General features: G+C 44.4%; 2 protein-coding genes across 2 annotated transcripts in view; both read left to right on the top strand.

The window, feature by feature from the left end:
* LOC309808850 (forkhead-associated domain-containing protein 1-like) overlaps window positions 1-26,066 on the top strand; it is a gene marked incomplete at both ends in the record, with an annotated part of 409,265 nt that overhangs the window by 212,839 nt on the left and 170,360 nt on the right. The window lies entirely within an intron of this gene.
* LOC309808032 (forkhead-associated domain-containing protein 1-like) overlaps window positions 1-26,066 on the top strand; it is a gene marked incomplete at both ends in the record, with an annotated part of 57,804 nt that overhangs the window by 2,337 nt on the left and 29,401 nt on the right. The window contains one exon of the mRNA XM_082628044.1: window positions 17,030-17,236. Coding sequence (XP_082484170.1) covers window positions 17,030-17,236 — 207 coding nt within the window. The remainder of the gene's footprint in view (window positions 1-17,029; window positions 17,237-26,066) is intronic.

Below are 26,066 nucleotides of genomic sequence, written 5' to 3'. Positions count from 1 at the left end.
TATAACAATGTGAGAATAATTGATATACTCCTACATTGTCTTCCAATTCATGAACATGGTATATTTCTCCATTTATTCAGTGTCTCTCATGAGTGTTTTGTAGTTTTCAGCATACGAGTCCTGAACATGTTTTGTTAGATTTACACTTAAGTATATCTCTCTCTTTTTTTTTTTTGAGTGATTGTAAATGGTATTATATTTTTAATTTTGGTGTCCACATGTTCATTGACAGTATATAGATATACGGTTGATTTTTGTATGCTTCTTGGTATCTTGGAACCTTAACTGTACTTTCTTATATAAGGGCTTTTGTAGATTTCTTGGGATTTTATACATAAACAATCATGTCATCTGCAAATAAGAACAATTTTATTTCTCCTTTCAGAAAAGGAGATCTGAATGCCTTGAATCTTCTTTTCCTTGCTTTATTTCCCTGGTTAAGACTTCCAGGACTCTGCTGAACAAGAGCAGTGTATAAATCCTTATATTCACTTGTTCCTGACCTTAGGGGAAAAAAGTCAGTCTTTAACCGTTAAGTACGAGGTTAGCTGTAGGGTATTTATACATGTTCTTACCAAGTGAGAAATTTCCCCCTTTATTCCTAGTTTTCTGAGAATGTTTATTGTAAACGCAACAGATTTAAAGATAACTCCATGAACGTCCCTGTGAGATTCTCCTCCATGATATGGTCTCCCTTCAAGGACACAGAACATCTGTTCAGTGTGCAAAGTGGGAGGAAAAAGAAGAAGAAGAAGAACTGTAGTTTCTTCTTTATCCTAACAAGGCATAGATTTGGGGTAGTTTTATTTCCTGTCTGGCTAAAGTAGAGACAGAGATCTCTGTTTTGAACTGGACTATGATATTAGAAAACTGTAGTAATTTTTAAAAGCACAGGCTTTGGAGATAGACAGAGCTGGGTTTGAATCTCATTAGGCTACTTTGTGGCTGAGTGACTTCAACCAAATTACTTAATCACTCTGAGTTCCTTTTCCCTGTCTGTAAACCTCTTACCTCACAGGTTTATTCTGAGGATTAAGTGAGAAATGCATAGAAAGAGCCTGGCATGTGGTGGTCAGTGAATGACACAATGATCATTATTATGGTCTCCTAAAACAGAGACTGAGAAGAATCCTCAGAGGTGCACAGGGTTGAGATGAGGATCCACTGACATTAATAAGCCATTTGGAAAAGGGAACTAATGAGGACAGTTATTAACTAGACAGAAATTGAGTTGCATTCATTGTATATAAATAATTGACTGCTTACTGCTCCTCGGACTTAGCTTAAGAAATACGTCACTAGGCTTCCCTGGTGGCGAAGTGGTTGAGAGTCCGCCTGCCGATGCAAGGGACATGGGTTCGTGCCCGGTCTGGGAATATCCCACATGCCGCGGAGCGGCTGGGCCCGTGAGCCATGGCCGCTGAGCCAGCGTGTCCGGAGCCTGAGCTCTGCAACGGGAGAGGCCACAACAGTGAGAGGCCCGCGTACCGCAAAAAAAAAAAAAAAAAAAAAAAATTCAGGGATTTATATTACTAAAAAGTCATCATTGCATTTACCCAGAGGTTACATCTAGCAAATAAAAAAGATTGTTTATTTGCTTGGATCAATCCTAAAGAATAGGCAGTCATGCTTCTAAAGATTTCTACTCATCAGCAAGGCTGACATGTTGTTTTGACTATTGGTATCATAGTATTTCGACATCATTTACTCTTTCCGATAATGGAAGGTAGTTACATGCTTCTTGTTTTTAAAAATTGGGAGAAAGGAAAATATAAGGAAGAAAATAAAGGTCACTTGTAATCATTTGGCTCAAGGAAATATCAATATTGATATTTGCAGGGTTTTACCCTCCAGACTTTTTTCTATATCCTGTAAGGAGTTTGGTTCCCTAAGGCAATAGGAAGCCTGTTTATAGCCAGGCTAGTGAGAACTGTTTCTAGTCAACAGTGATAACTGTTGCTATCACTCATTCATTGCACAGTATTTACCCAGAGCCTCAGCACCGAGCCAAGTCTAGGGGTACAGTGATGGCAGAACTGGACATGGTCCCTGCCATCAGGAAGCTGCCAGGAGAGAGAGAAATAAGTCAAATGATCCCACAAAGGTGTGACTAATTCCATTCCAACATTGGGGCTGTAAAGGAAAGGAATATGGAAGACAAGGAGGACTTAACTAGACAATAGGAGAAGGGAATGGCATGTGCAAGGGCCCTGGGGTGGAAGAGCATATTGTGAACCCAAGGGACTGAGAGAAAACCAGGGCGTCCAGAAGTCAGAGTGGGAAGGAGGAGGGCTAAGGGACAAGTCGGCCTCCTTCATGTCACCATAAGGGTTTTGATCTTTATCTGAAAGCAGTGGGAAGAAGGCTTGAAGGATTGTAAACAAGGGGGAGACCTGCCAGTGAACATCCCAGCTGCTGTGTTCAGGCGAGCCATCAGGAGCTCTATTCACAATCTCCCCTCTCCCATTTTACATGGCTCAAAAGCCTCAGCCTTGCTCATTTCACAGCTAAACCTTGCAAGTTATAATTTATATGATTTGATGTGCCTTGTAAACTGTAATCTTTAGAGTTGGATGTGGCTGTTATTTAAACTCTGCTGAGAAAGGGACTCAGTTCTTCCAGAATGAAGAAACACCAAAGCCAGTGGTTGTTGGATTTTCCGCATGTTTAAGAGTGGTTGTTCAACATGAACTCCTAGGCATTCTGACCCAGTGGGTTTGGGGTAAGGCCCAGGAATCTTCACATTTATATGCTCCCCAGGTTCAGGTGGGGGGAATGGAGTCCCCTGGAGTTGGCTCCAGGACCACACTTTGAGAACCCCACCATCAGTGCTCCCTCCCTCTCCGTTCTTGATCAGCAGAACTCCTGCTTGTGTGTGTGTGTGTGTGTGTGTGTGTGTGTGTGTGTGTGTATTCTTTCAATAAACTTTGTTTTGAGGAAAAGAGAAGCGAAGGGTAAACAATGAAGGGCTGACTGACCCTACCCCTCCCCAGGGACTCCCCCAGTCCCACCCTGGGGAAGTCCTAGGATCCCTAGAAGACTGAGCTCTAGGACAGCCCAAGTCAGCGCAGGGCTGCAGCTACGAGGGTGGAGATGGAAGAGAAAAAGAAAGAACAGATATGACAGGGGGATGAAATGCTGGTGTCCACCCCTCACCCTCGGTGATCAGTGTCCTGCCAGCCATCTCCTTTCTCATGGGTGGAGCCATCTCTCCAGCCTGTGTCAGCCCTTCTAGCGTGGGATCTGAGGGTCGTGAAGCCAGACTGATCTCATACACACACCCCAGATCCCATCCAGCCGGACGACTCTCGTCCCTTTTCCTGGCCCCTGCCAGTTCTGGGCTCCCTCTCAGAAAAGAACCAGAGCCTACACCATAATCTTGTTTATTATTATTAAACAAGGCTGCTGGGATTCTCCTATTATTTGCATCATTTCACGGACGTGCAGGTATGTCTGCTCTGTCAAAGGACACATACAGCTGTAACTCTGATGGGCATAGCCAAATTGTCCACCAGAGGTTTCCGGATGTGGTGTCCTGCCAGCAGTGGACGCCCGTCTCCCACTCCCTCCCCAGCCTAGGGTGCTGACCCCCCATTGGATCTTCACTGATCTACGGGGTGAAGTATGGTACCTGTGTAATTCACATTTCTGTTATTCTAAGCAAACACCTGCATTTTGGGACATAAGGTGACAGGTGGACTCTCTGTGGGGAAATCCACGGAATGAAACAGGCCTGGGAGGGTGCACTTGCTGGCTCCCCATCTGCATCACGCTTGTCTTCCTGCCTGGGTCGTGCTCCCATCCTCCCCCCTCACCCCCACCTCACCCCTGGCTTCTCCCCAAGTGCTCCTTGCTCTGGGGGTTCACCTGTTTGGTCTCACCAGTCCTCAGGGAATGTTTTGTCCCCTGTTTGGGAACTGGCGGCTGATTTCATTGGTCAGTACCCACCACAGCAATTGATGGGACTAGTTTCTCACCAGCAGATGGAGGGCTTCCAAGAGGAAACGTTCAGAGGAAAGGGCTAGATCGTGATCTCATTTTTCTTTTTTTTTTTATTGTGGTAAGATATGCATAACATAAAATTTACCATCTTAACCACTTTTATTAAGTGTGCAGTTCAGTGGCATTAAATATATTCACACTGTTGTGCAGCCATCACCCCCATCCATCTCCAAAACTCTTTGAATCTTGCAGAACTGAAACTGTACCCATGAAACAACAACTCCCCTTATCCCCCAATCCCAGCCCCCAGCAACCACCGTTCTGCTTTCTGTCTCTATGACCTTGGCTACTCTGGGTATCTCATATAAGTAGAATCATAACAGTATTTGTCTTTTCATGACTGGCTTCTTTCACTGAGTATAATATCCTTTCACTGAGTATAATGTCCATGTTCATCCAGGCTGTAGCATGTGTCCGAATTTCCTTCCTTTTTTAAGGCTGAATAATATTCCATTGTGTGGATTCACCACATTTTGTTTATTCATTCATCTACTGATGGACACTTGGGTTGTTTCCACCTTTTGGCTGTTGCAAACAATGCTATGAACATGGGTGTATAAATATCTCTTCAAGGCCCTGCTTTCAGTTCTTTGGGATATATACCCAAAAGTAGACTTGCTGGATCATATGATAATTTTATTTTTAATTGTTTCAGGAACTGCCATGCTGTTTTCCATAGTGGCTGCACCAAGTTACATTCTCACAACAGGGCACAAGGGTTCCACTTTCCCTGCGTCCTCACCAACACTTGTTATTTCCCTTTTTTTTTTAATAGTAGCCATTCTGATGGATGTGATATGAAAGAAAGATCATAATCTTTTGAATAGCATACATAATACAAACAGCTACAGCATACATTTATGGACTACTTACTGTATCTCACATGGCTTTATACATCATCTATGTATGTTCTGTATATATATTTATAGAATTATATCCACAAAACAAATCCTGTGCGGGTGAGAACTACTATTATCATTATTATCCTCATTTGATGACATGGACATGGGACTCAGAAAGGTTAAGGAACTGGCCCAAATCACACAGCTAGACGGGGGAGGTGGGGCTGAGTTTCAGACTGAGCTGACTCAAGCTTCTAAAAACAGAAGCTTCACTTTTTGAGTGTAAATTTAGCTTTGGGAACATCTAATATCTAAATTGGAAATTCTCAGTTAACTGAGATAACAAGATAATTGACTAAGCTAGGGAAATTCCACTCTGTGGAATCGAGAATGGGGGTTGTCAGTGAAATGTGAGATGAATGTTCTTGTGATCCTCATTCATGCAACAGACTGAGGTGTTGCCATCTAGGGGGGGATTTGGGTAAAGAGGAAACGTTGACCTGGTGCTTTCCCAGGAAGAGGAGCATTGGGGCTGTTAAATGGGGGCCCAGCAAGAAACACCACTTATCTCTCCAATACAGCCAGAGTAAGTCCTCTGCTTATAAGGACTGGTGGAGTTCAATTAGTCCCACCTGGATAACCCAGGATAGTCTCCCACTTTTTAAAAAATTTTTTAAAAGTTTTTGGCTGGGTTTGGTCTTCGTTGCTGAGCACAGGCTTTCTCTAGTTGCAGCGAGCGAGGGTTACTCTTTGTTGCGGTGCACGGGCTTCTCATTGCAGTGGCTTCTCTTGTTGTGGAGCACGGGCTCTAGGCACGCGGATTCAGTAGTTGTGGCTCGTGGGCTCTGGAGCGCAGGCTCGGTAGTTGTGGCACACGGGCTTTGTTGCTCCGTGGCATGTGGGATCTTCCCGGACCAGGGCTCGAACCCGTGTCTCTTGCATTGGCAGGCGGATTCTTAACCACTGCAACACCAGGGAAGTCCTTAGTCTCCCTCTTTTAAGAGCACTGATTAGTAACCTTGACATCATCACAGTCCCTTTGGCCACGTCATGGAGCATATTCCCAGGTTCTGGGGATCAGGGCATGGGCATCTTTGGGAGACCATTCTGCCCAGCACATTAATACTACCACTTGACTGGACCGTTGCTTTGGGACTGGTCTGAGAGCTTTCTGGAAGAATCAGTAGGATCAATGCCACAGGCCACGGAGAAAGATGGCTGGATGAGCTGGCAGGTGATAATCCCGTTACCAAGAGGGCAGGAAGCAGGACTGGTTGAGTGAGCACCTGAACATCCCGGAAGCGGCCAGGCAGTTTGGGGCCTGGAGATGAACCAGGGGTTGGAAATACACACCTGCGAATCGAGGGGGTGGCACAGTGGCCCCAGCCCATGGACAGAGTGAGGAGGAAACGGACATCTGAGGGGAGAGGAGCCCGGCGTGGAGACCTGGAAGCAGTCAGAGAGGTGAGGGAGCCAGAGAGCTGCTGCCAGGCTGAGGGTATTCATCACAGAGACAGCTTGCTTTGTGCCAGGTACTGTTCTGGGCACTTTCGAGTGTATTAACTCATTTCATCCTTAGGAGGTTAGTGTTGTTTGCCCCACTTCACAGATGAGGGCGTTGAGGCACAGATAGGCTGATTATCCTGCCTGAGGTCACAGAGGGAGGCTGGGGCACTGGGCACCACGCTCGGGCAGTCTGATTTCAGGACCAGCCTCTCCTGAGGCCTTGCCGGTCCACAGGGCTCTCCCGGGGAGACCGGGGAGGAAGGATCCAGCTGACGGGGAAGCAGAGAAGCTTCTTCTTTCCTTCCAATCCCAGACCCGTCGTCTCACCAGCGCCTGGCCGTTTCCTCATATCCTTATTCTTTTGAAAACCCCATTTTTTTTTTTTTTACTATTTCTGCACTACATCCCTTTCTGGAGGCAGTGGGGGGATGGGGCTGGGGGATGGGATAGCCTAGAACCAAAAGGTTAAAAGAAATAGATAAAACACACACACACACACACAAACACACACACACAAGTTAATTTCAAAAATGTTATCCCACTCCTTTGAACATGTCACCAAGCAGTACCTTTTGTCAATCCTACGAAGCCCAGCTTATCAAACTCATTTTTGCTGCTCAGGGAGCAACCAAAGAGAAGCAAAGAACCATGCCCCAGGCTGCACAGCTGGAAGGTAGCAGAGGTGAGACTTGAACTCAAGGCTTTCTAACTCCAGAGCCCATCCTCTTGCTCATAATAGAGAACATTTCCCATTTGCCCTATGTTCTCTTCTAAGTGCTTTAGTATGTATTATATCATTTATACGTCAGCAGTAGCTTATAAGACTGTCCTTTTGTTACCTTACAGATGAGGAAGCTGAGGTATCACTTGCCCAAGGTCACCCTGCTAGGAAGTAGGAGAGCTGGACTCGAGCCCAGTCTAATAACCACCACGTTGCCCTGCTCCCCCAACCCCTGAACCACCAGGCCACGTGCCTCTCTCTGACAACTGTGTCACATGTCACAGGGAGGCCGAGAGCCCGAGGAGGCCCCCGAGGGCAATGGCAGTGGGTTGAGGACCCAGCGGGAGAGGAACCTCTTGAAGCCATTTGACAATAAAGGAAAGGAAGGGGGAAGGGGCGGCATTTCCAGGCCGAGGGGGTGGTGAGCACGTTCACAGGTTAGACGGAAGTTACACTGTCAAGGTGAGGATGCAGAAGAGGAGATGGTTGAGGAGAGGGACCAGACCAGGGTGGGATGAAGGCAGGACCACCCGGAGGCCCTTGGCAGCTAGGAGAAGCCTTGAGGTTCCCATCTAGGAGCTTCTCCATGCCTGGGAAGTCCAGGTCCTGGCAGGGAGCTGAAGGCACATTCACAGGGGTGTGGAGTGATGGAGGGGAGTTTCCTGAAGGGACTCCATAGGGAGTGGGCAGGGCTCAGAGAAACCACAAAGGATAGTGCAGGGCCCAGAGCTAGTATGAGTGAGGACTGTTCCCACCCCCAGAGCTGAGGGGTGAGGGGCAGGGGCATTTCCTGGGACCCGGAGACCCCGAGGGCTGGGTAGAGTCCTCTGAGGGAAGCTGTGTGGCCCCAGAGAATGGAAGCCAGGGGAGTAAGTACCCCAAGCTCTCTCCTCCCTGCTCTGATCTCTAACCCCCCCATTGGCCAAACCCAACCAGAAACCAGACACAAGGAGCCCATCAGCCCATGGATGTAGCCGCACAGGTGGGCCTGCTGGGCAGAGGGCGCCGTGTAAAGGGATGGAGGAGGGTCGGGAGAAGCAGACGGAGGATGCAGGCAGGTGCAGGAGGTGAAGACCTAGGAGGCTGTTGTCAAAGTAGAATGAAAAGCCTGAGAGCAGGGACCTGCTGGCTGGGGGGCCCAAAGGGCACTGGGCCAGCCTCAGGACAGAAGTGTGAGGGTGGCAGGAGGGTTTGGGGGCCAGGATGGACTTGAAGGAGCTGGTGAGCTTGAGCAGGGCCCAGGCTGGGTGAGCATAGGGCATTACCCATAGGGAGCAAACAGGGAGCAAAGGCTACGTGACTCAAGGAGAGGACGAGACAGAGGATGAGGAAGGCCGGGAGTGGGAGGTTATGGTCTGAGATGGGGCTTCCCAGTGCCAGGTGATGCAAGGTTGAAACCTAGCTCCAAAGGACGGTTCCAGGTACACGTCGAACCTCAGCGACAATGTCAGTGAACCTCAGGGCAATGTCATAACTAAGTCAGCTTCCCGAGGAGGCTTCCTTAAAGCACAGGGGTCGTCAGAGCAGATGGTCATTGTTAATAGAAGTTTAAACGTCTCAATATTTTATGGACTCACTATATACTTTTTAAAGACATTTTCAATGCAGGAGCCTTAAAAAATGCACTTGTTTTCTATATTAGGTCCTGCCTGTCTCCTCTCTCATTATTAAATCACTCTCTACTCTGAAAATCACAGGGTACAAATCAAAGGTACAAGTTTTGGAATTAGACTTGGGTTCAAACCCTGACATTGCCCTGGGCCAGCATCCTGATGTTGAGTGAGTCCCTTCATCTTAGCCATTTTTTAAATCGTGGTAAAATACCTATAAAGTTTACCGTCTTAACCACTTTTAAGTGTACAGATCAGTAGTTGTAAGTTATTCACATTGTTGTGCAACCAGCCTCAGAAATTTTCATCTTGCAAAACTGAAACTGTACCCATTAAACAACAATTCCCCGTTTCCCCTTCCCCAGCTCCTGGCAACCCCCGTTCTATTTTGTTTCTATGAGCTTGACTACTTTATGTACCTCACACAGTGGAATCATACAAAATTTGCTTTTTTGTGACACTTACTTCACATAATGTCCTCACGGTTCATCCATGTTGTAGCATGTGTCAGAATTTCCTTCCTCCTACACTGAATAATATTCCACTGTATGGATGGACCACATTTTGCTTATCCAATCATCGGTCAGTGGGCACTTGGGTGGCTTCCACCTTTTGGCAATTGTGAATAATGCTACTATAAACATGAGTGTACAAATAACTCTTTAAGTTCCTGCTTTCAATTCTTTGGGGTATATACCCAGAAGTGGACTTGCTGGATCATATGATAATTTTATTCTAAATTGTTTGAGAAGCCGCTCTACTGTTTTCCATATCAGCTGCACCATTTTACATTCTCAGCGGTGCATAAGTGTTCCCCTACTCTACATCCTTGCCAACACTTGTTATTTTCTGTTGCTGTTTGTTTGTTTTTGATAGTAGCCATCCTAATGGGTATGAGGTGGTATCTCACTGTGGTTTTGATTTGAATTTCCCTAATGACTAGTAATGTTGAGCATCTTTTTATATGCTTGTTGGACATTTATATATCTTCTTTGGAGAAATGTCTATTCCAGTTCTTTGCCCATATTTGATCAGGTTATTTGGGGGTTCTTTTTTGTTGTTGTTGTTGAGTTATAGTTCTCTATATATTCTTCATATTAACCCTTTTTCAGATTTGTGTTTTGCAACTATTTTCTCCCATTCTCTAGATGGCCTTTCACCCTGTTTATTGTGTCCTTTGATTCACTGAAGTTTTAATTTTTGATATAGTTGAATTTATCTATTTTTACTTTTGCTGCCTATGCTTTTGGTATCATATCCAATAATGCATTGCCAAATCCAATGTCATAAAGCTTTCCTCCTGTGCTTTCCTCTAAAAGTTTTATAGTTTTAGACTCTGTTTAAGTCTTTGATCCACTTTGAGTTAATTTTTATACATGGTGTAAGGTAAGAGTTCAACTTAATTCTTTTGCAGTCTTTCCCAGCATCATTTGTTGAAAATACTGTTCTTTCCCCATTGAATAATCTTGGCACCCTTGTCAAAAATCATTGGACCATATATGCAAAGTTTTATTTCTGTGCTCTCTATTCTATTCTATTGGCCTATGTGCCTGACCTTATGTCAGTATCACACTGTTTTGATTACTGTACCTTTGTATGCAGTAAGTTTTGAAATCAGGAAGTGTGAGACCTCCAACTTTGCTTTTCTTTCTCAAGAGTATTTTGGCTATTTGGGGTCCACTGAGATTCCATATGAATTTTAGGATGGATTTTTCTATTTCTGCCAAAACTGCTGTTGGGATTTTGAATCTGTAGATCCTGCTGTGTAGTAATGACATCTTAACAATATTAAGTCTTCCAACCCACGAATACAGGGTGTCTTTCCATTTATTTGTGTCTTTAATTTCTTTCAGCAGCACTTTGTAGTTTTCAGTGTACACATCTTTTACCACCTTGGTTAAACTTATCCCAAAATATGTTATTCATTTTGATGCTATTGTAAATGAAATTATTTTCTTAACTTCCTTTTCAGATTGTTCATTGTGAGCATATAGAAACACAGCTGATGTTTGTGTGTTGATTTTGTGTCCTATGATTTTGCTAGTGAATGTTATTTTTTAGTTCTAAGAGGGTTGTGGTTTTTCATGGACTCTTTAGGATTTTGTACATGTAAGATCATGTTGCCTGTGAACAGAGATAATTTTACTTCTTCCTTTCGAATTTGGATGCCTTTATTTCTTTTTCTTGCCTAATTGCTCTGGCTAGGACTTCCAGCACTTTGTTGAATAGAAGTGGCAAAAGCAGGTATCCTTATCTTATTCTTGAAATTAGAGGAAAAGCTTTCAGTCTTTCACCTTTGAGTATGATGCTACCTGTGGGCCTTTCATATTTGACCTTTATTATGTTGAGGTAATTTCCCTCTATTCCCTATTTGTTGAGTGCTTTTATCATGAAAGAGTGTTGCATTTTGTCAAATGCTTTTTGTACATCAATCGAGATGATCATTTTTTTCCTTCTTTCTGTTAATGTGATGTATTACATGGATAAATTTTCATATGTTGAACCATCAAGTCTGCATTCCAAGAGTAAATCCCACTTGGTCATAGTGTATGATCCTTTTAATGTGCTGTTGAATTTGGTTTCCTCCTATTTTGTTGAGGATTGTGGTATCAGTGTTCATAAGAGATATTGGTCTGTAGTTTTCTTGTAGTGTCTTTGTCTGGGTTTGGTATCAAGGTAATGCTGTCCTCTCACTTCGCCTTTTGAGTCTCAGCTTCTTCATCTCTAAGATGGAGATAATAATAGAGTCCCTGTTTAGGGCTGTCATGCAGATTAAATGATAAAAATGCACACAAAATGCTTCAGCAGGGCCCAGTTCACAGGAAGCCCTCAAAATATGTTAGAGGATGATAAGGATAATAATAAAAATAATAATAAATAAATAACAGTTCATCTCATAGTTGGACAGCTCAGTAGGCTGGGGCTTATAGAGTCAGTCTGTATTAGCAGCAGGGTGTCTGTCCAGTAGCAGCATTTAGCAATTTTCCAAGTAAAGGGAGCGAGTGATATTATAGGGCCAAACTAGGAAGCTGTCTCCTGGCCTAACATGTGGTAGAGGCTCACCCGAATTTGTGGAGTCATTTAAAACTTCCCGCTTGCTTTGATTTCTTAATAATGGCTTGACAGTTTTTGAGGAACTGAAAGCAGTGAAGCCTGGCAAGAGACAAACAAAATGTAACACAGAATTTCTCTCATTCATGGGTTATCAAAGGTTCAAAGGACACAAAGATCAATGGCAATGATGATGAAGATGATGTGGGTGACATTTTCCAAAGAACTAATGTGTTTTCATTTTTTTAAATACTTTATTTTTTGAACAGTTTTAGGTTTACAGGAAATTGAGCAGAGAATACAGAGAGTTCCCATATATCCACCCCTCCAATACACACAGTTTCCCCTATTATTAACATCATGCATTAGTGCGGTACATTTGTTACAACTGATGAACCAATATTGATATGCTATTATTAACTAAGTCCATAGTTTACATTAGGGTTCACTCTTTGCGTTGTACGTTCTTTCCTTTTGACAAATGTATAGTGACAAGTATCCACCATTACAGTATCATAAAAAATATTTTCACTGCCGTAAAATCCCCTGTGCCCCTCGTCTTCATCCTGAGCCCCAGAGCCCCTGTGCCCCTGGCAAGCACTGATCTTTTACTCTCCTTATAGTTTTACTTTTTCCAGAATTTCATACAGTTGGAATCATACGGTATGTAACCTTTTCAGACTAGGTTCTTTCACTAAGCAATATGCATTGAAGATTCCTCCATGTCTTTTTTGTTATTTGATAACTCATTTATTTTTATCACTAGTATTTCATTGTATGGATGTACCACAATTTGTCTATCCATTTACCTTTTAAAGGACATCTTGGTTGCTTCCAGTTTTTGGCAGTTATGAATAAAGATGCTGTAAGCATGTATCCAAAATCAATGAGTCTTCATGGATATAGAGAACAGACTGTGGTTGCCAAGGGGGAGGGGGTTGAGGGAGAGATGGAGTGGGGGGTTGAGGTTAGCAGATGTGAGCTGTTACATCCAGGATGGAGAAACAACAAGGTCCTACTGTAGAGCACAGGGAACTATATTCAATATCCTGTGATAAACCATAATGGAAAAGAATATTTTAAAAAGAATGTATATATATGTATAACTGAATCACTTTGCTGTACAGCAGAAATTAATACAACATTGTAAATCGACTACATTTCAATAAAATAAATAAATAAACAATATAAATGAGTCTTAAAAATCAACAATAAGAAACCAAACAACCCAACTTAAAAATGGGCAAAAGAGCTCAACAGACACCTCACCAAAGAAAATCTACAGATGTCAAATAAGCATATGAAAAGATGTTAAACATCATATATCATTAAGGAATTTCAAATAAACATGAAATATCTCTTCATTTATTTAGACTACTTTGATTTCTTTCATCAACATTTTGTAGTTTTCTTCATATACCTCTTCATATAGCTAAGTATTTTGTTAGATTTATTCCTAGGTACTTCATTTTTTTTTTTTTGGTGCTAATGTAAATGGTGTTGTGTTTTTAATTTCATATTCCACTTGTTCATTGTTGGTATATAGGAAGGCAATTGACTTTTGTATATTAATCATGTATTCTGCAACCTGGGTACAATTGCTCATTAGTTCCAGGAGGGCTTTCTGTCGGTTCTTTGGGATTTTCTGCATAGACAATCATGCCATCTGCAAAATGGGCAAAAGATCTGAACAAACACCTCACCAAAGAAGATTTCTTTTTCCTTCCCAATCTATCTTTTATTCTCTTTTCTTGCCTTGTTGCATTAGCTAGGACATACAGTACAATGTTGAAAATGAGTGGTGAAAGGGGACATCTTCACCTTATTCCTGATCTTAATTGGAAAGTTTCTAGTTTCTCACCATTAAATATGACGTTAGCTTTAGGGTTTTTATAGATGTACTTTATCAGGTTGAGGAAGTTCCCCTCCATCCCTAATTTGCCAAGAGTTGTTGTGGTGGTTCGGTGGTTTGTTAGTTTATCATGGATGGTGTTTAATTTTGTCAAATGCTCTTTTTGCATCTACTGTTATGATAATGCGATTTCTCTTCTCTACGCTGTTGATGTGATGGATTACATTAATTGATTTCCAAATGTTGAACCAGCCTTGCATACCTGGAATAAATCCCACTTGACTGTGGTGTAGAAGTCTTTTTATACATCACTGGATTCAATTTGAGAATATTTTGTTGAGGATTTTGCATCTATGTTCATGGGAGGTATTGGTCTGCAATTTTCCTGTTTTGCAATATCTTTATCTGGTTTTGCTATTAGAATAAGCTTGGCCTCACAGAATGAGCTGGGAAGTGTTCTCTCTTCTTCTATTTTCTGGAAGAGATTATTGAGAACTGGGATCATTCTTTCCTTAATGTTTGATAGAATTGACCAGTGAACCCATCCAGGCCTGGTGCTTTCCATTTTGGAAGGTTATTCATTATTGATTCAAATTCTTTACTAGATATGAGTCTATTCAGAGTATTTATTTCTCCATGTGTGACTTTCAGTAGATTGTGTCTTTCAAGGAAATGGTCCACTTCATTAAGTTATAAAATCTGTGGGCATAGAATTATTCATAATATTCCTTTATTATCCCTTCAGTGTCCATGAGATCAGTAGTGATGCCATCGCTTTCATTTCTGATTTGAGTAATTTGTATCTTCTCTCTTTTTTTCTTGGTTATCCTGCTAGAGGTTTGTCAATTTTATTGATCTTTACAAAAAAAAAAAAAAAAAAAAAGACCAAACAGCTCTTTATTTTGCTGACTTTTCTCTCTTGTTTTCCTGCTTTTTATTTCATGTATTGCTTCTTTTCTTCTGCTTGTGGTAGGCTTATATTGCTCTTCTTTCTCTAGTTTCATAAGGTGGAAGCTTAGATCTTTTCAAATGTATGCCTTCAATGCCATAAACTTCCCTCCAAGCACTGCTTTCACTGCATCTTGCAAATTTTCATAGGTTGTATTTTCATTTTCATTTAGCTCAAGATAAAATTTTATTTCCCATGAGACTCCCTCCTTGACCCATCTGTTATTTAGAGGTGTGTTGTTTAATCTCCAAATATTTGGGGATTTTCCAGCTGTCTTTCCGGTATTGGTTTCTAGCCTAATTCCATTGTGTTCTGAAAACGTACTTTGCATAATTTCTATTCTTTTACATTTGTTGAGGTATATTTCGTGGCCTGGAATGTGGTCTGCTTGGTGAATGTTCCATGGGAGCTTGAGAAGGATGTGTGTTTTGTTGCTGTGGGATGAAGCTGTGTGGTTGCCAGTTAGATCCAGATGATGGTAGTGCTGTTCAGTTCAACTTCATTCTTCCTAATTTTCTGCCTGGTGGGTCTGCCCGTCACTGACAGAGGGCTGTTGAGGTCTCCAGCTACCATGATGGATTCATCTGCTTCTCCTTGCAGTTCTATCAGTTTTTGCCTTCCATACTTTGATGCTTTATTGTTGGGTACATACAATGAAGGACTGTTATGTCTGCTTGGAGAATCGACCCCTTTATCACTATGTATCGCCTCTCTTTATCCCTGATAACTTTCCTTCCTCTGAAGTTGGCTCTGCCTGAAATTAATAGAGCTACTCCTGCTTTCTTCTTGTGTTCCAGTATTTTAAGTGTCAAAGTGTTTGGTAGGAATTTGAAAAGTGGGTAAAGGCACAGTCATTTGAATCAGGCAAACCTGGGAACAAGCCAGGCGAGTCAAAGTGGCTGACTGTGGGCACACGTAATCGTTCTATGCCTCAGTTTCCTCGTCTAAAAAATGAGTAATTATCAGACCTACTGTACAGCACAGGGAACTATATTCAATATCTTGCAGTAACCTGTGATGGAAAAGAATCTGAAAAAGAATAGATATTATATATATGTATAAGTGAATCACTTTGCTGTACACCTGAAACTAACACAACATTGTAAATCAACTAGACTTCAATAAAAAATTAAATTTTTTTGAAATGAGGAAGTATCCCTTTGAATTATTGTGAAGATGCAATGGGATAATGCAGTAAAGCACTTAGCAAATTTCCTGGCATTTGTGTAATTACACATAATGTGTCATTAATATATTCTACTAATATATGCAGTTATATTATTATCTATTCATATACTATAAGCTATTATTAATAAAAGCTATTGGTTATAATTATATTGTGGGACATTAGTATAGATTTCTAAGTCCAAGTACTCTCTATGAAAGTTGGATGAGGCGCTCTGAGAAGAGTGACTTAGAAAATAGTTGCAAAGTCTCAGGCTGGAGTGGATGGCTCATAGGCAGTGTCCTGAGAAGACAGAAGACTTCGCACGTGCCCTGCAGCCCATAGTCCAGGGCGCCAGGGCCAGGGGGGATGTGATATTTCCTCCTTGGTGCTGAGTTTTGCTCATTCTTCTTATTAAAGTGGTTACACAGGAGGTTTCTGACCCCACTGACAATTCACTGTCTGGGGTCTCTCTCTTTTGTGGGAAATGTGGTCACACCAGGGCCCCTATTGAAAAATAGATCATCTTTGGTTAGATAAATTCTGATTAGCTTTAAGAAGCAACACTAATAATTAATCACATGGGAAAAACCTTCATTGTACACCAAGGCTTTTAAAAGGTAGTTATAAAACTATGTTTTGTGGTGTGAGCTCAATTGTGTTTAAACTTTTTAAAAAGATTGTAAGCATAGAGAAAAGACTGGAATGATGTGAACCACCATGTTCTCAGTGCCTGCCTCTGGGGGACGGGAGTCTAAGTGATTTTAATGTCTTCTTTGTGTTTCTCTCTAGTTCTCATTTTCTGCATTATTAGAAAACACTTGTTATTTTTGAAATGAATAGAACAAACAAATGAAAACAACAATTATGACAAAACCTCCCCTTAACTTTAACACTTGCAGTAAATGGACAGTTGTCACTTGCCAACTGACCTTTCTGGTTTGTGTTGGGCCATTTCTGCTGTCTTGCCACTCGGGACAACCAAAAGGATACTTGCATGGGATCAGAGAACTATCAAGTGGCCAATTCCTGGCCAATTCCCCCCGAGTTCCCTCTTGCCTCTGTGTTGCCTGACGCCCTACCCCAAAACTGGGCATCTATTCTGGGTCTGCTGTCAGGCTCTGGTGACCCTCCACTCACTAGCTGTGTGGCCTTAGGCAAGTCACTTAACCTCTCTGACCCTCAGCATCCTCCTCTTAAAATGAGGATTGCAGTGACCGTCCAGCCAGATGAAGTGATTAGCACATTGGGGCCCCCAGTGTCAGTGGCACTAGTTATTCCTTGTTATTCCTGTTATTCCTGGCTCTGACTGTCCCCCTTCTGCATTTCAGTCTGCAGACGTCGACAACCATCACGCACTCATTGAATATAATGAGGCCGAAAGCAGCTTTGTTCTCCACGACTTCAATTCCTGCAACGGCACGTTCGTCAACGAGTGCCACATTCAGAACGTGGCTGTGAAGCTCCTACCGGGAGACATCCTGAGGTTTGGGTCCGGAGGGCTGACCTATGAACTGGTCATCGAAAACCCAGCCTCGGTGAGTCCAGGCCCCTGCGGAGGGGGGGGGCGGGGGGAGGGCGGGGTGCAGAGGTGCCGTGTTGTGTCACCTTCCGTGCAGCCTAGGGCTCGGGTACGGCCACAGGTGGAGTTCGTCTGGAGCGCGTCACTCTTCCTTTCGCGATTCTGCGAAGTTCAGCCCCATCGCGTGGGTGCCCGCGGAGAGCGAGTCCTCGCGCCCTCTTCTGGGCATTTCGTGGAATTACATGCAAGAGTTGCCTAGGGACCAGCCCAGAGCGAGAGCATTTTCCTGAAAAGTGAAGCTTGGCGAGGGGAGGTGGAAAGCAGGTGTGTGCTTTTGAAGATGCAGAGATGGATGCTTCCTTTTTAGGCAGATCAGTGCTCTGCAACTTCCTAGCTTTGCGACCTCGGCCAGGCTTCTCTGCGTGCCTGGGTCTGGGTCTTCTCAGCGGTGCAGGGCGTTGAGAGAGTATCTATGTATAAAAAGTCAAAGTCTCTGGCCGGAGTAGACACTCAAGGCCTGCCAGCTGTTATCACACCGGATCAGAAATGTTCCCGGGATCAGGACCTAAAGTATGGCCCCAGGTTAAGCGGAACGTAACCCAAAATTCGCCCAGCAAAGCTCAGTCACCAGAAGTATCTGGTTCAGTAGGGAGGCGGGATGGGGGCTGGTTAGCAACACAGTCCTGGGTCAGAACCCCAGCTCTGCCACTGGCCTACTCGGTGCATTCTTGCACAAGCCATTGGACCCCTCTGAACCTCGGTTTCCTCATCTACAAAATGGGGCCAACGACAGCAATGACCTTGCAGGCTTATCTCGAGGGCTAAATGAGATGGTTCTAATTGTAAAACTCCCAGAATAATGCCCATTCGTGGTGAGCACACAATACCTGTCGTGTGTGTCCCAGAGAGACGGCGTGTTAACCTCACTCCCCAGCACCAAGAACGCTGCATGGACTGAGACTTCTGAGGCTTAAAGTCCTTTCTGGGACGAGGCTGGTTATAAATAAATAAAGTTTAGAGAATCTAGACAGAATCCTGTGGTGTCGGTCCCCTAGGCAGCCCTAAATACTCACTCAGAGAAGATCAGCACCGTCCCTCCGGCTGCAGGGCCCATGACACCGCATCCACCACGTTTGGCTTTGAAAATCTGGGGCAGGTTTCTCCTGCTGCTTCTCAGCCCCCTTTTCCTCCTTGGACCAACATTAAAGTGTGCTCACTTGTGGGATGCACTGGGATCCACTGGCCGCCCTGAGGAGGGGCTCCTGACCCAGAAGGTGTTGACCTGATCAGGGGTTCTCAACATGAGTTCTAAGGATCCTCCTCGTGAGAAGCACGTGGGGAGCAGACCAACAGTGCAGATCTGGGCTTCACCCCAGGCCTGAGGACTCATACTTAGGATTCCCAGAAGAAATACAGGACACCCAGTTAAATCTGAATTTCAGAGAAGCAACAAATAATTGTTATGTACAGGTGTGGCCCAACTATTGCAAGGAACCACTTATGCTAAAAAAATTATTTGGTGTTTATCTGAAATTCAGATTTAACGGACACCCTATAGTTTATTATATATTGATTTATTCATTTCTTTATTTATGCGAAATCTGGCAACCATACACATCCTCCCTGGGAGTAGGGCCTGGGAATTTAGAATCATTTGTATGGAACACTTACAGAATTTTTTAGGGATCAAAGAAAAGGGGATTTCACACTCCCAAGCCTGAAAATCCAAGTTCATGAAGTTTGATTCAATGTGCCCCAACATGTCTGATTCCAAGAATTTTTCAGGAATGTTCAGTAAAATTACAGGTTCCCAGACCCCCTCCCTGGGAAATTCTGACTCTGTGGCTTGCCCGTGGGGAGAAGAAGAGGGGGAGCAGCAAACAATATCTGCATTTTTTTCTTCTTTTTTCCTACAAAGATATTTACTGAAATATTATTTATAGGGGCATAAAATTTGAAAACTATTTCCATCCAAAGGGGGCATTGTTTAATATATTATATTGTTTAATATATTATAAGGAGTTTAATATATTATAAGGAGTTCGTTTATATATGGAATACTGTTCTGCCTTTTTAAAACACAGCTTTCTTGAGATATAATTGACATGCCATAAACGTCACATGTTTAAAGTCTGTAAGTGGATGGGCTTTGACATATGGGTACACCTGTGAAACCATAGCCACAATCAAGACAGTGAACAGCTCCTTCATCCTCCAAAATTTCCTCCGGATCACAGCATGTGTTTGTTTGCTTGCTTGCTCTTAACAGCTTCACTGAAGTACAATTTACATAACAGAAACTTCACCCATTTGAAGTGTCCAATTCAATCAATTTGAATATATTGATGGAGTTGTGCAGCCATCACCACAACCTGCTCTCAGAACATTTTCCTCCATTTCTATCACCCCAAACCTCGGAGAAACCTTGGAGGTATTTCATTTTGGGGTTTGTTTTTAACTTTTAATTTTCAAAATTATGGTAAAATACACATAAAATTTACCATCTTAACCATGTTTCAGTGTACAGTTCACAGTGGCATTAAATCTATTCACACTGTTGTGCAGCCATCACCCCCATCCATCTTCAGAACTTTGTTCATCTTCCCAAACTGAAACTCTAAGCCCAACACATCAAACCCCCTGCTTCCTTCCTCCCCTCCCACCATGCTTTCTGTGTCTGTGAATTGGACTATTCTAGGTTCCTCATCCATCCATGGCCACTTGGGTTGCTTCCAACTTTTGGCCATTTTGAGTAAGTTTGTTATGAACACGGGTGTACAACTATGGAATGGGGACTTTATTTTACAAGGTGCTTCTTATATAATTGTGGGAAAAAGTGATGACGACCTCTAACCTTGAGTAGATAAGACGGAAGAAGATGCTTTGTAAGAAGAGAAACCAGGAGAGCAGCAGGAGGAATCACTGACGTGAACAGCACTGTGCTAAGCAATTCACCTGCTCTCCCTTATTTCACGCTCATAGCAACCTATGAGATGGGTTCTCCCGTGATCCCCATTTTACAGACAAGGAATCTGAAACTCAGAGAGGTTAAGTAATCTCCCCAGGGCCACACAGCTTGTCAGTGCAAATTAAACACTATCCCCACTTGCGGAAAAAGGAGGGGAGAAAACCATTTAGTCTGATGCTAGCTGGAGCAGTAGCCTTGACTGGTTTTCACACCGAGGAAAGCATACTCTCACGGTCACTCGAATATGCACGGATTTTTTCAATTCTTATTCCTACACGCACTTGCACCTTGCTTCATTCCTCGGTTGACTGCAGGCAGCTGCACAAGTGTTCCCCTGGCCTGTGCCCAGGGCACTTTGCAGGACTCTCCACAGCCCCATCTTCTCAAAAGTGCTCTCTGCCAGGGCGCCCCCAGCTTGAGAAGCTTCCATCCATGACGCTCATATTCATGGAGGGGTCCTTTGCAGCGTCCGTGTGAGGGCGGCCTGTGGACTGACTGACACATTCCTACAAATTCCACTTCCTGATGACCCCAACCTGCTGGCTATTTAAAAGAAGAGAAAGGAAGAGGGGGAAAAGGGAGAGGTATTGAAGAGCATCTGTCATCAAATATTTTGAAGCCCAGTTTTTCTAAAAAATTCGTGGCCGTCTTGCTTCCGGCATATTCTTGTTTCCAATTGATTTTGGGGTCCCTGGTGAGGGCGCTGTGTTTCCTCCTTGGATGGAGTTTCCACGGAGGACTGCCCTGATATCATACAGATTAAGTATGATGAGAACTGTTCTTCTCCCGACAAAGAGTTCCCAAATGAAAGCATTTAGTTCAGGTTTTGTGGTGACCCTAACCAATAGAGGAGGCTGTGACAGCATTTTACTGGGGGAGGCGGGTGAGGTGCGGGGCGGTTAGGAATCCAGATGTGTTTGCAGATGTCACAGTGGTTAGAGCACGTGCCCTGAGGTCAGGCTGACTCCAGCGCCGTCCCAGCCCTGCTCTTGACCGGCTTTTATACTGGACGTGCACAAATCATCTACCTCTCAGGGCCTCGGTCCCCACTCCTGTAACAATAGTTCCTACCACCTTGAGTGACTGTGGTATTAAGTGGGCAAAGTGCGTAAATTGCTTAGTCCAGCGTCTGGCACCTAATAAGCACATGATAACCCTCAGCTTTAGAGTCAAGCAAACCAGCATGGAGCAGCCAAGATGCTGTAAGTGTCCTTTTGGACAGGGGAGCCTCCCAAGACCTGCCCCCGCTTGCAGATAAATATATTTGCAGATAAATTACCCATAGAATAACATACAAGATGGAAAAATATAAAGAAAAACTCTTGTTTGACAAAGTGCATTGGCAGCCAGGTTGTGCCCAGGACCATCCTTTTTTTTTTTTTTTTTTTTTTTTGCAGTCGCGGGCCTCTCACTGTTGTGGCCTCTCCCGTTGCAGAGCACAGGCTCCGGACGTGCAGTCTCAGCGGCCATGGCTCACAGGCCCAGCCGCTCCGCGGCATGTGGGATCTTCCCGGACCGGGGCACAAACCCGTGTCCCCTGCATCGGCAGGTGGACTCTCAACCACTGCGCCACCAGGGAAGCCCCCAGGACCATACTTTGTAAATTATACCTCTCTCATCAAAGTATTACCTAGGGCTGCCATATTGCACAACTCCAGGGTCACCATTCACAACGTAGTCCATGTGGATGGCGCCCACTGTGCAGGACATAACCCGCAGGGCCACCTGCAATGCCCTGAAGCAACCGTTAATTAATCCCATAGAGTCTTGGCACCAGGCGTGGGAAATTGAAGTCCCAGAGTCAGGTGTGCTGCCGTGTTGTGGGTTTTGTTGGTTGTTGCCTTTACTCGTGCTTTCTGAGCTCTGGGAAAGGAGGTGTGGAAACAAGCTGTGCTAGTCACAGTGGCGCCGTTCTTACAAGGCAGCTGAGTAAGGAAACCCACGTCACCCGTATGTATCCATCATGTCTTTCTCTGTTCTGAAATACGGCAAAACGGATGGAAATGGCCAGAATGAAAAAGGAAGCCAGGGGCCACAAATGACGTGCCGAGTTGTTCCATGAGGGGGTTGACAGCTCCTTGGCGGCAGCCCCCATCCCCATGACAGCCTGTGTCTGGCCTTCCCTGTAGCCTGCTCTGCCCTGTTCCCAGTCCAGCCAGACTCTCCCCCGTGGCTCCTGGATACTGTCTTCTGTCCCTGCAATGTCATGACGTCCTGTCTTGCGAGAAGAGCGCCCTCTGTCGGCCAATATTCCTTGCTGCTTTAATGGGGAAGCTCTGCAGAACACAATCGAGAAAGCAAGGGCTTTAGAGTTGGATGGACCCAAGTTGAAATGCCAGCTGCAACTGACTTTACCTTTCTGAGCTTCAATTTCCAATTTCTGCCAAGGAGCTACTCATTAATCCCAGGTCCCCTTTCCCCCTTCAGTTGTTTTTATAGAGGTCCCTGGGACCACCCCTATCATGGCATAAACTGAGGCTCAGAGAGTTTCAGTGACTTCCCCAAGGTTAGGCATCAGTCATATAGATCCAGAGACAGGATTAAAAGCCGGCTCTCCTGAGTCCCTTGGAACCTTTTCCTAATAGCACGAAGCATCGTGGGGCCGTGAGAGCCCAGGCAGGTCCTTCACTGCCCAGCGGTTAAGGAAGGTCTTGCAATTCCCAGTCCAACCTGCAATTTCACACGCTGACAGGGGATGATTCATTATGTGGGTAAAAACGAAAGCCACTGATAATAGAAGAAAATGCATTTTCAGTTATCTGGCTTCCTTGCTTGTTTGGCTCCACTAACTTATTTTTTGGCTGCACCAATGCAGGATCTTAGTTCCTTAACCGGGGATCAAACCTGCACCCCCTGCATTGGAAGCATGGAGTCTTAACCACTGGACGGCCAGGGAAGTCCCTGGCTCCACTAACTTTTTTTCTTTAATTATTTTATTTATTTTATTTATTTATTTTTGGCTGCGTTGGGTCTTCGTTGATGCGCGCGGGCTTTCTTTAGTTGCGGCGAGCGGGGGCTAACCTTCGTTGCAGTGCGCGAGTTTCTCTTTGCGGTGGCTTCTCTTGTTGCGGAGCATGGGCTCTAGGTGCGTGGGCTTCAGTAGTTGTGGCACGCGGGCTCAGTACTTGTGGCTCGCGGGCTCTAGAGCACAGGCTCAGTAGTTGTGGCCCATGGGCTTAGTTGCTCAGCGGCATGTGGGATGTTCCTGGACCAGGGCTCGAATCCCTGTCCCCTGCATTGGCAGGTGGATTCTTAACCACTGTGCGCCCAGGGAAGTCCACCCACTAACTGTTTACCAGGGATATTGCTGCCGTTCCTGGACAAATTCAGTTGCCCCCTTTCTTCTTCTTTTTTGACGATGGTGATCACACCTGATGGCTAATGTTTTATGCTCATTTATTATGGACCAGGAAGTGTTCCCAGCATTTCATGTGCACTATCTCACGCACTTCTCACAGACTAAGAAATGGCTGTTAGTATCCCTGTGTCTTACAGACAAGGCACAGAAATGACACACTCGTCAGGGTCCCAGAGAAGGAGCAGAGCCGGGAGCCGGACCAGAGTCTGTGTGACGCCGGATCCCAAGGTCTTAACCCGAGGTCGGCACGTTATGGCCCAGGGTCAAGTGCGGGCCATCACCTGTCTTTGTAAAGTTTCCTGGGAACACAGCCAACCCATTCATTTCAGTATTGCCTGTGTTGTCGGCTACAAGGGCAGAGTAAGCAGTGCAGATCCTATGGCCCACAGGGCTGGAAATGCTTACTGTCTGGCTCTACAGAAAACGTTTACCAGCCTCTGCTTGGAACACTATGCAGTACTGCCTCTTTCATTTGACTTGGTTTCTGAAAGAAGAACTTAAAATAGACGGGGGAGCTGGGGAGAAAGAACTCACTCAGATTGAGCCTTACTGTGTGCCAGGAAATGTGCTGGTTAATTGCTTAAGTTTACTGAGGAATAAGAAAAAACAGACAAGCTGGAAAAATAAACTTTGAACAGTCTTTTCAATACCTCTTTAAAAAAGAGCTGGAAATATGTGGTTCTAAATATACATACACATATATATGCATTTGCAAATATAGTAATAATATAATTACATTGACATGGATCTGATAAATGTACTAGACATTAACATATTATATATACAACAGATGCATATTATAAATTTTACCTGTTTCTTCAACTGGAAAGTTTTCTTTTAAAACTGTGGACTGTTGGGAATTCCCTGGTGGTCCAGTGGTTAGGACTCAGTGCTCTCACTGCTGAGGGCCTGGGTTCAATTCCTGGTCACGTAACTAAGATCCCACAAGTGCACGGCGAGGCCAAAAAACGAAATAAATGAAACTATGGAATGTCTTCCCTGAGTCACTTTTGAAGCAGAAATTTGGGATTTGTAGTCTGAAGCCTGCTGTAGCTAGAGAACTATTTATCTATCAAAATTTCTCTAAGCAGCGTTTTACTACTTGTCTTATGATTGATTCCTTGGTCTTAAATCATTCTTCTCTGGAGATGCTGCTTTACTTTTATAAGTTAAAATGTAAATTTGGTGCATGATGACAGTCTGGTGGGTTTTATTTGAGCATGTCATAACCTTTAAAACAACTTTCACTCTGAGTACATAGTGATGCTTATGCTAAAGTCTCAATAAGCATACTGTCCAGGAAATTTGATTGTTTGCAAGTGTCAGAAAACCAACTAAAACTAGCCTAGGCAAAAAAAAAAAAAAAAGCTCATGGAACTGAAAAGGCCAAAAGCTGCAGCTTAGGCCCAGCTGGATCCAGGCGCCCAAATCATGGTCAGGAATCTGACTCTTTCTTCCCTGTTAGCTTCCCAATCTCAGACAGACTCTTGCCTCACCTGTAGGAAAGTGGCCAGCAGCAGCCCCAGCACCCTACAAAGTAGCAGTTCCAGGGAAAGAGCCAGCATCTTCATTGACAGTGGCTTGGATCACGTGGCTTCCCCTGAACCAATCCCTGAGGCCAGGGGCAAGGAATGCTCTGATTGGCCAGGCCTGGGTTATGGTCTCACCCCTGGGGTGGAAGGGTCAGAGTTCTATGGACTCAGGATTGTCAGGGAAAGGGTGTCTTCCCTGCAAAAAAATTAAGGTGCCCATCCAGAAGATGGAAGAAATGGATGCGGCGGAGGCAAAAACAAAGATGTCCATGACATTAGGAAGCATTCCTATTGCCTAAGTGGAGCCTTCCGAACGGGATTTGCCACTAGGGATCTGGGGGGGGGGAAATGACGAATAATCCACTTTTCCATTGGAAAAGTCCCAGGCCAGTCTCCAAGGAAGCAGAGTTGCTCATTTGTCTCCTGTGGTGAACAGGTGTGATGAGAAGCTCAGAGTCAGGGCCTTAGTTGTCCATCCCCAAGAAGGGTGGCGTTTCCACGTTTCTGGGACCTCTGAATAGGGCCCGTTCTTGAGGAGGATGTGGCTTTACTGTACCAGGGGTTGAGGAGCCGGCAACTGAGTGAATGACCAGAGAGCATGGGGCCCTTCAGAACAAAGCCTCTTTCTGGTCAAGCTTTGTCATCTACCTGACCTCGTAGGATTTCCTCTACCTTGTGCTTTTACAGGTCCCGTGGGGACCTACTGATGTGATGAGAAATCCTGAGGCTGGGTGTTTTCTATCAAAGGCGATTTCCCAAGATCAGTGAAGTGGAGGGCACGGGGCAGCAGACAGCCTCAGACTAGGCCTCCGCAGCAAAAACTCACACACAAGGACCCCTGAGGCTGTGTTGTCACCAGATGTCTACAGGCAATGCAGATGACATCGGGGGAGGTGGAGACGGGAGCGCGGGCTGAACCCTTAGCATCCTGCTGAGACAGAACCCAGACTCGGTCAGGAACCAGGCCGCTTCCTGCTTCCTCTGGCAG

Source organism: Mesoplodon mirus (genome assembly GCF_964341445.2).
Source record: "Mesoplodon mirus genome assembly, chromosome: 7".
NCBI lineage: Eukaryota > Metazoa > Chordata > Mammalia > Artiodactyla > Ziphiidae > Mesoplodon > Mesoplodon mirus.
Note: the sequence above shows the minus strand (reverse complement) of the source record. Positions and strands in the feature narration are given on the sequence as shown.